Genomic DNA, 10,047 nt, shown 5'->3' with positions numbered 1-10,047 from the left:
TATTTAATTTTTTTTAAGTATTTAATGAATAATGAATATTAATTTAAATTTTAATCAAATGATAATAAAATTATAATTATTAATGTTGATAGATATTAGAATTTCAATTTGTATCTTTTACGCGGCATATAATTTTCAAATTTAAATATTAGAGTTGTAGTAAATTTTAGGAATATATTATTATATTTCCAAATATATATTATATTATATAAAAGACATTATTCTCTAAATGTTACAAAAATAATCATAATATTGATTTATAAATTTAAAATATGTATAAGAAATATAAGATAATTGACTATTTATATAATTTAATATAATTGTTATATTATAAAAAAACTATAGATAAAAATTATTTTAAAAAAGATAAAAATTTTGATAAAAATATAAAATTAATAATCAAAACATATGACAGATTCAAAAATAGAAATAAAAAATATAAACACAAATAAATATTATTATAAATATTATCAAAATTAAAAATTAAAAAAAGTAAATACTTTTAAACATAACAAGAAGAAAAATTTATTTAGAAAATAAAAAAAATATAAATATTTAAAGATTTTTACCTTATATATTATTATAGTCAAAGCTATTCAATTATAAAAGAATCCGCATCGTTTTGGGTAATGGAACTTGCGATTTAGATTCCGCCATATCAACATTAATTCAAGCTTTTTCTGAATATTTGGATGGAATAAAAAATAACGAAAAAGATTTGGCAGTTATTCCATTGATGAACATACCTGAAAAAGAATATCGACTAAAAACGGAAGTCGTATTTTTTATGAAACGTCATAACATATCCTCTAATTTGCTCATATTTCGGTAAGTTTAAAAAAAATTAAAAAAAAAAAAAATCTAATAAGAAAAGTGTTCTATATTAAAACTTAATGATGAAAAATTAGAATATAAAATATATTAAAAAATAATTTATAAAAAATTATAATTTCTAGGGATCAAATAGATTTGAAAACTTTAAAAGAAAATATGAAAATCAAATTGGAAATCGTGCTTGTCGATCATCATAATCTTCCAAAAGAAGATATGTATCTAATGGAATCTATAATTAAAATAATCGATCACAGACCACAAGATAAACGATGGCCATGGACAGGCAGGAAAGTGTATTTGGAAAATGTAGGTAGTTGTGCAACCTTAGTGGCGCGAAATTTATTTGATAAACATCCAGAAGTTATAGATTCACAGATATCAAGTCTTTTGAGAGGCAAGCAAATAAAGTTGTATTAATTTTTTTTTTAATATTTTTTAGCATAAATTTTATTAGATAATTGCGATGTTTAAACATAGCATTATGTTTATGTAAACAATAGGTCCTATCTTGATCGATACATATAATTTATCGAAAAAAGTGAATCGTGCTACTTCTATGGATATTGAAATTATAGAAGCTCTCGAAAAAATTGGATCATTAGATCTAGATAGGGATAAAGTATTTAACGAGATCTTCATTGCAAAATCTGATATTAGTGAATTAACTGTTGATGATCTTTTGATCAGAGATTTAAAAGAAACTTCTGGAGTGCCAATTACCGTATTGCCTATATTGGTGAAGGTAAAATAAATTTAATCGATTTACATGAAATTTTGATTTATTTATAGTATAATATATAATGTAATTATATAGTTCATGTGCGGCACTTTAGGATTTTCTGGATTTACAAGGAAGTTTAAAAAGTCTTGAAAATTTTGTTCTATCTAAGAATACCACGATCGTTATTATAATGGGATTGGATCTTACTTCAGAAAAAGTATTTCGAGATATTGCTGTTTTTTCTTTGGCTGCTGATCAATTGAAAAAAAAGGTTAGCATTTTAAAATATTTTCATTCATTTTGTTTTATTCGATCAATTTATAATTATCGATTAATTTCAATATTATCAGATAATAGAAGCTCTATTGTCTGCACAACCATCTCTTGAGTTGATATTGATTAAGGAAATTAATAACAAAGATGAAAATTTTAACTTGGTTCTTTATGAGCAGAAAAATGTACAGATTACGCGAAAACAAATTTTACCGATCATTCAAAATACTATTTCGTCTGAGTGTCAGTGTTAAAAAAAAAATTCAAATGGCAAGAATATTTTTAAATTTTGTGGGTTTTATTTAAAATAAATAAGTATTGATTTAAAATAATAAAGTATTGAAATATTTTATTTTATTTAAAATGAAAATATAATAAGAAAAAAATATAAATAATATAATATCAATTTGTTTCATTAAATGATATTAAATATGACAAATGCAATTATATATATGTAATAATATATGTATGCATACAACAAAAATTTAATTTAAGAGCAGGTAAACTATTCCTAATAAATCTTTTTTGCTAAATTGCAATGAATAAATATTTGTTTCTATTAATTTATCTGTTCTCACTAATTTATTAAAATTTTTCTTATAATCATATTATTTATATTTCTCTGTTTATTGAAAATAAAAAACATAATAAAACAAAATTAAAAAAAAATCCATAAATAATGCTTATTTCATATTAATCATGTTCATATTTTATGCTCTATATTAATTCTAATGAATATCAAATTTCAATATTATCTTAATATATAACAATGTATATAACAATTTCAATATTATTGCAATAATTGTGTGAATATATGTTGGAAGGATATTCCCCTATAACCCCTTTCGCCCCACTCCTATCTTTGAGCAAGCTCACCGCGAGCCGATACCATGGATGCTGGACTAAAGCTTTGGACCAGAGTGGAGTTTGCATCGAACTACGTTTCGTTAGAAATACTAAAACACGAGCATACGAACGAGCGTGTTCAAAAAGAAACGGAAATCGAATTAGATGTGAGAAAATCTATCAATTGTACAGTGCAAGTGACAATTGATTTTTAGGAATTTCTATTTTTTCCTTATTTCTTAATTAAGTTGTGCAATTATATATATATTACATATATATGTATATATATATACACATATATATATATTTATTTTTTTTTATATAAAAGAAATTGAAATTATACAAGAGGTGCATCTTTCATTCGATTAGCTTTAGCAGAATGTTGAAATTCTTTAATTTTTTGAAACTTTTCATTTTTATGATACATGGAATAAGTGAAAAGCATCGAGCTTAAAAGGTAAGAACTTTCAAGATTATTCATTTTTCATCAATTTATCATATATAAAGACTGCAATATATAATATAATAATTATTCAAAAGATACGTTTAATGATCGATGCAACATATTCCATATGGGTGTGGAAGAAATTTAGTAATTATTAATAAAGATCGAATGAAAGTTGTATTAATAAATAAAATAATTAGAACGCATGCTAAGTATTTTTAAATAAAAAGAAAGAAGAAAAAGAATTTCAAAAATTAAATAATTAAAAAAGAGGAAGAAAAATCAAAGAATATTTTTTATATTATTTTTCATATTATAAATTCAAGTTTTTTAAAATTTTATTAAATATCATTTAAAAGAAAATGTTTCCTTTTAAGCAATTCCATTTGAAAAATTAAAATGAATTGAAATTTATTATCTTAAAACTTACTTTGTTTATAATATATGAAATCAAAATCAAATAATATCTTTTATTTTCTTAATCATCTTTGATAATTAATAATTAAATAAAATATATCAGTCACAAAAATTATTATAAATTATTATAAATTATTATAAATATACGTATATAAATAATACAACAAAAAAATATGTTATAAGAATTAATAAATAAAATTTCCGGAAAAGGAAAGAAATGACTCATATTTTATGTAGTTATTTTTGCGTTCATATTGAAACGAAACATAATAATACATAATTGTTTGCACAATGTGGACAGAGGTACAAGTAAACGAAAATGAGTCGATTATGGTCATGCTCTTTCCTGCACCATGCTCGTATTGATCGTACTTTACTTGTTGCACGCATATCCATCCAGGACCCCGTGCGCATTCCCTAACCCTCTGTCTTCATTTTCCATTAGTGAATCCAATTAATATATAAGTTGCATATTGTTGATTGCTAATATCAAACCGTTATTTATATTTATTTGTATTTATTTGTATTGCCATTAATTAGAATTTTTCAAAATCTATGAATATTAACATGTTTTATTATCAATTCAAATATGAAATATGAAGTATATCATAATACATATACATATTCGAGATATAAAAGAAATAGAATTAGTAAGTTAAAAGTTATTATAATTTAATAACAAATAATGATCAAATAAATGATTGAAAAATTAATCGATAATATAATAGTTAGTTTCAGAAATTGAACAATGTTAGCAAAAGACTCGATCTATCATGAACTGTGAAGAAAGTGAAAATAATAAAAGTACCGGATATCGAGATGCGGTGCACATTAACTGTCGTCTCATTGGGAGTTCTTCTGGTTACAAGTACTCACGGAGAGAATACAGGCAAGAACGTTTTCGGTAAGAAAGAAGAATATAAATTTAATATAATTCAAATTTTTTCTAATTATACAATACAATGAATTTAATGACAATAACAATGCAGTAATAATAAGAAAAAGAAAAAAAAAATATTTGTTATACAACCCTATGTAGCAAAGACTTCCGCGAATAATAAAGAATATATTATACATATATACTGCATATATTTATAATAATAATGAATGATGAAGAATAAACACTTGTAACGTTAACAATTTAATTAATATAATAAAAAAATAAAATTATAATGATGTGATCATTATACAATATTTACAATATCATATGAAATGAAATAAATAATATATACCATTTAATTTTTTTCGAATTGCGGCCAATCGCGCTTATTGAAAATCCGAATAAAATCTTAATGCATATAAAAACAATAAAATTTAAATTGAAGAAACAGATTTGAAAACATATATCATATATAAGTAATATTGCTTATTTTACAGGTCAGTGTATCTTCCCACTTGGTATGGAGGAAGGAAAAATTCCAGATGATGCAATCACCGCTTCTTCTAGTTATGAAACAAAATCAGTGGGACCTCAAAATGCACGGTAAATTCTTTCGGAATATTGCTAGACTATATAGTTTTGTTATTTATATATAATATAATTGGCTAAAGAGTAATTTTTCATAAAAAAATAAATTGAAAAATCAGAAATTAATAAATTTTGCTGTATTTGAAAAATTTTCAAATTTGTTTTATTCAAAAACGAATTTTCAAATGAAAAAAATATTATTTTTTCTCTTTATTTTTATAAGGAATCACACTGTTAAAATAGGATACAGTGTATAATTAGAATTTGAATTATATAATTATTCGATCTTTAATCCATTTTCTTTCTTCTTTTCATTTGAATAAAAAAAAAAAAGAATAAAAAAAATAATTATATTTTGATATTAATATTACTATATAAATAATGGTAAAATATGCATCTTATCATACAATACATATGCATCATACAATATATCTAACAATATATATTTTTAATTTACATCACTTTCATTTTTATAAAGTTATTAATATAATGCGAAATAAAAATCATCTTTGATGATTAAAATTACTGTGATTTATCAACGATTGCATTTTTTATTTTTATACATTTACAGAATACGACAGGAGAAAAATGGCGGTGCTTGGTGTCCAAAAGCGCAAATTAGCAGCGCGATACGGGAATATTTGGAAATTGATCTAACTAGAGATCATCTAATAGCGTGGACTGAAACTCAAGGACGATTTGGTAATGGTCAAGGCCAGGAATATGCAGAAGCCTTTTTTCTTGAATATTGGCGCGACAAAAAATGGCATCAGTATAAAAATTTGAGGGGTGACAGAGTTCGTATCTGTAATAAATCCATCAAAAGTCATCTGCATTGCTTCGATTAAGTTTCGTTGTCAAACATATATGTACATATACATATTTATATACATTTCGCGATATTAAAAAATGTATGAAGGAAAACTCTTAATTTCTAAATAATAAAATCTATTATTCGTAAATACTATTAACTATACTAAGTAGTTTCTCGAGAGCAAAGCAAGATGTCTTCGACGATTATTGATATCAAGAAACTATTGTTACATACCTATACATTAATACATCAATTGTACACGAATCACTTGTTTCAGGTATTACGCGGAAATAGTAACACTTATTTGGTTGAAAAGCAAAAATTGGATTTACCATTCGTCGCGAGCAAAGTTCGATTTGTACCTTACAGTCAACATCCACGGACGGTTTGTATGCGAGTTGAAATTTACGGATGCATATGGGAGCGTAAGCATTTTTACTATATATTTTATTTACAAGAGATAATACTATCGCGAATATTATCGCGCATGTATCACGTACACGATTATCGGCTTGTTTCCAGAGTATGTCGCGAGTTACAGTATAGTCAAAGGATCAATTTTTGGTCCTGGAGGAAAAAATATCGAAGATTCATCGTATGATGGTATCGAAATTGACTCTCTTCTTATAAACGGCCTTGGTCAACTAACGGATGGTATATTAGGTGAAATTTCCGAAATTCTCACTTCTTCAACAAATGGTACAAACTGGGTAGGCTGGTCAGACCGCACCACTGTCCAGATTATTTTTTCTTTTCAAGAATTACGAGAATTCGAAAATTGTTCTGTACATGTTGCGCGTATACCGGAACTAGAAATTGAGGTTCGTCATTTTCTTTGTCTACGTACTATATATGTATATACTTATACATTTTTTAAAATTCTTAATTTCTAATTTTTTCAGACATTTTCGGTAATGCATATTTGGTTTTCCTCTGATGGAGAAAACTATGAATCGGAAGCAGAAAAATTGGTGGGTTTGATCGATGCTAGCTCGTCTGTTGCCGAAACAATTTCGATTCCTTTGCAATCTAGAATAGGACGATTTGTAAAAATGGAATTTGATCTTGCTGCGAAATGGTTGCTACTTAGCGAAATCACGTTCCACACCGGTAAAGAATTTATGCTAAATTTGTTTAGATTATATAAGAATGCTATTCAACAGTTATAAAGTAATTTTCAAGAAAAAAGAAAAAGTTAAATGCTGTTGTTATTAATGAATTAATAACTTATTAATATTTTATTATTTACAGGTAGTAAGAGTAAATCAAATGATTTGAATATTTTGAACGATCGATCATTCGAAATGGATCAAAATCGAAGCGAATTACGAATAAAATCTAGTAACTCCTTGGACTCAATAATATTGGGTTTTAATGTAACAACACTTTATGAAATTCATGAAAACAATTCGACACCAGATGCCTTCCCCGTTGGTACTTCCCAAACATACATTGGACTTGTTAGCGGTTTACTGACAGTGTTTGCTCTTTTCTTAACTTGTACAGCATTCTTGATCAAACAAAGAGGTCGTAACAAAGTAGCTTTGTTACAAAAACATACGGCTCTACTCTGTGATTCATCTACACCGGGTATTGCGATTTCTCCAAAGGATGTTAAACTTTCAAATTCAATCGTAACTGGATTATCATTAATTCGTAAACCTATCATTATTGCCGCTTCTGATAACTTGCCTGCTCGATCCAATACAGATTTACGAAGAGATTCCGAAAGCGTGACCGATTCCGAAAATAATCGCAATTCAACTTTATACGAAAGAACATACAATCTGTTCTCTGAAGAAAATCTAGTAATTATGAAATCAAATGCGAAATCCGCACATATATCTGAATCATGTTCTGGTGAGTTTGATGAATATTAATAAATTTGATATTTGTTTTCACATCAGACATTACGAATTTTTCTCGGTTCACTATCAATTAGCTTTTTTCTGATAAACAATAAAAAAGTATCAAAATCTTGTTCGATTTCAAATTTTTCTGATTCATCTTGAAGTTCAAACTTCCAAAATTCAGAGAAGATCATGTCTGTACTACATTCATGATTAAGAAAATGCAAAAGAAGGAATAGAGAGCCTACTTATATATATATACATATATAATATAAAAGGAATAGTTTTATAAATTAAGAAAATAGTAGTACAGATTATGAATTTGTCACTCCTTTTAATTATTATCACATTATATTATTATATTTATATGTTAAACTTAATTTTTTTTTATTCAATGTATTTTAGATTTTAAATGCAACTCGAGCTTTATGACAAGCAAATCTACGGAAATTATAATTCCAACTACAACATATTCATCGAAAAAGATATTTTATTCACAATCAGGAAAATTGAATCAAAGAAATTATGAAGGATATTATGCAGCAACGGATATTTTAACAGTAAGATAATGAATAAAATATATATATTTAAAATATATATTAAAAATATGATATGTTTATAGAAAAAAAAAGAAACTTCATCAACTTCGAGTCCATTCACACCGCTTCAAATTCGTGAAAAAGGCCTATGCTTACTACATACCATTGAATCTTACAATGTCCAACGTATTTCTAGACATAGATTACGGATTTTAGATAAGCTTGGAGAAGGAAATTTCGGTTTGGTAAGAATGAATAATATTAATAAATATAAAATATAATTGATAAATATAAAATTAAAATAATTAAAAACACATTTGGCACATACATAGATTCATTTATGTGAGGCAAAAGGAATTACCAATCCAGAGATAGAAGCGATTCAAAATCGACAAACTGTAATCGTTAGATCTCTTTGGCGGGGAGTTGTAGATTCCTTAAGGTATGTTAATTCCAAAATATAATTACATTCTGATAAAAATATATATAAATATTTGTAAATATAAATATATAAATATTTGTATGTATTTAGGTTGGATTTCACAAAAGATATGCACGTTTTGGCAATGCTTCAAAATTCGAATATAGCGAAGATGATAGCTTTAGTAGAAGAAGAACCATTCGGAGCTATATTCGAGTATGGTCAATTTGGAGATCTTCCTACTTTTTTAGAAAACCGTGAAAATTTGGATAACAAAGAAGATATTAGGTGAAAAAAATACCTTAATGTATTAAGATGTCATTTCTTCGTATCTCAATTCGTGTCTATTCTTCACAGCTATGGCAGCCTTTTAAGTTTTATTATCCAAATTGCATCTGGTATGAAATATCTGGAATCCATGAACATTGCACATTGTGATTTAGCGGCTAGGTAATATAAATATTTGTAAAAAATAAAATAAAAAAAAACAAATTAATTTAACATCAATATAAATTTTAGAAATTGCATCGTTTGTCTTGATCTGAAAATAAAGGTATCCGATCATGCTATATATTGTAATAAATATGATCATCATTATTTCATCGATGGACATAATGTAAAAATTCCTCTTCGTTGGATGGCATGGGAAGCAGTTTTATTGGTAAATATTATTTAGTGTTTGTTTAGTTATTCTCTTCCTATTTCTTTTTTAATATTATGAATATAATATATATGTACCTTTCTTCTTCAGATAGATATTTCTCTTTTCAATTTCTATATATTGCATCCATTTTTTTTTTTTCTGTTTCTCAGGGTAAACGTAGTTGCCGTGCCGACGTTTGGTCATTTGCTGTAACAATTTGGGAAATTTTTCGAAATTGTAAAGAAATACCATATGCAGATTTAACAGTTGCACAAATTTTAGAAAATTATGGTCATTGGTATCAAAGAGAAACGAGCATCGATAAGGAACACGATGATAATAATGATAAAAGAAATCAACCTCGAATTCCTTCACAGTCTGATCATTGTCCGGATAATCTTTATCGTATAATGAAAAAATGTTGGAGTACACGAGTTGAAGAGAGACCTAGTTTCGAGGAAATTCATCTATATCTCGAAAAATTAGCCTGATTGAATGTTCCAGGTACTCATGATTGAGTAGTACGGACCAAACAATTACAATCAGCCAAGAAGCATCCTGTACGTAAATTTTAGCTTTTTATGTTGATTTATTCTTCTGCTTTATTCAATTTTTAGTAATATATTCCTAATGTAGCTCATATCAAAAATATATTATATCGTAAAACTACTCCTTTCCATTAAAAACATCAGGATGCTCTGGCCATTAACTTTTAATGCTCAATTAGGTTTATGTATGAATCAACTTTGCGCATATATATATGTATAAAAATACAT

General features: G+C 26.1%; 3 protein-coding genes across 3 annotated transcripts in view; 1 reads left to right on the top strand and 2 right to left on the bottom strand.

Moving 5' to 3' along the window:
• LOC102676916 (inositol polyphosphate-4-phosphatase type I A) overlaps positions 1-6,070 on the bottom strand; it is an 18,943-nt gene extending 12,873 nt beyond the window's left edge. Inside the window, exon 1 of the mRNA XM_031510373.1 lies at positions 6,053-6,070. The gene's annotated coding sequence lies outside the window, so the exon portion shown is untranslated. The remainder of the gene's footprint in view (positions 1-6,052) is intronic.
• The window catches only part of LOC102677795, an 11,012-nt gene extending 965 nt beyond the window's left edge, over positions 1-10,047 (top strand). The window contains exons 2-19 of the mRNA XM_031510381.1: positions 587-828; positions 957-1,228; positions 1,335-1,576; positions 1,668-1,826; positions 1,906-2,029; positions 4,917-5,019; positions 5,576-5,801; positions 6,096-6,243; positions 6,341-6,639; positions 6,721-6,928; positions 7,070-7,678; positions 8,074-8,228; positions 8,291-8,452; positions 8,540-8,649; positions 8,740-8,916; positions 8,986-9,078; positions 9,148-9,289; positions 9,442-10,047. Coding sequence (XP_031366241.1) covers positions 587-828; positions 957-1,228; positions 1,335-1,576; positions 1,668-1,826; positions 1,906-2,029; positions 4,917-5,019; positions 5,576-5,801; positions 6,096-6,243; positions 6,341-6,639; positions 6,721-6,928; positions 7,070-7,678; positions 8,074-8,228; positions 8,291-8,452; positions 8,540-8,649; positions 8,740-8,916; positions 8,986-9,078; positions 9,148-9,289; positions 9,442-9,762 — 3,792 coding nt within the window. The 3' untranslated portion in view covers positions 9,763-10,047. The remainder of the gene's footprint in view (positions 1-586; positions 829-956; positions 1,229-1,334; positions 1,577-1,667; positions 1,827-1,905; positions 2,030-4,916; positions 5,020-5,575; positions 5,802-6,095; positions 6,244-6,340; positions 6,640-6,720; positions 6,929-7,069; positions 7,679-8,073; positions 8,229-8,290; positions 8,453-8,539; positions 8,650-8,739; positions 8,917-8,985; positions 9,079-9,147; positions 9,290-9,441) is intronic.
• Positions 9,322-10,047, bottom strand: part of LOC102677926 (UDP-sugar transporter UST74c-like) — a 5,531-nt gene continuing 4,805 nt past the window's right edge. Inside the window, exon 5 of the transcript XR_004150480.1 lies at positions 9,322-9,478. The gene's annotated coding sequence lies outside the window, so the exon portion shown is untranslated. The remainder of the gene's footprint in view (positions 9,479-10,047) is intronic.

The sequence above is a fragment of the Apis dorsata genome, unplaced genomic scaffold (genome assembly GCF_000469605.1).
Source record: "Apis dorsata unplaced genomic scaffold, Apis dorsata 1.3 scaffold_223, whole genome shotgun sequence".
NCBI classification, from domain to species: Eukaryota; Metazoa; Arthropoda; class Insecta; order Hymenoptera; family Apidae; genus Apis; species Apis dorsata.
This window is presented reverse-complemented; position numbering and strand designations above follow the sequence as displayed.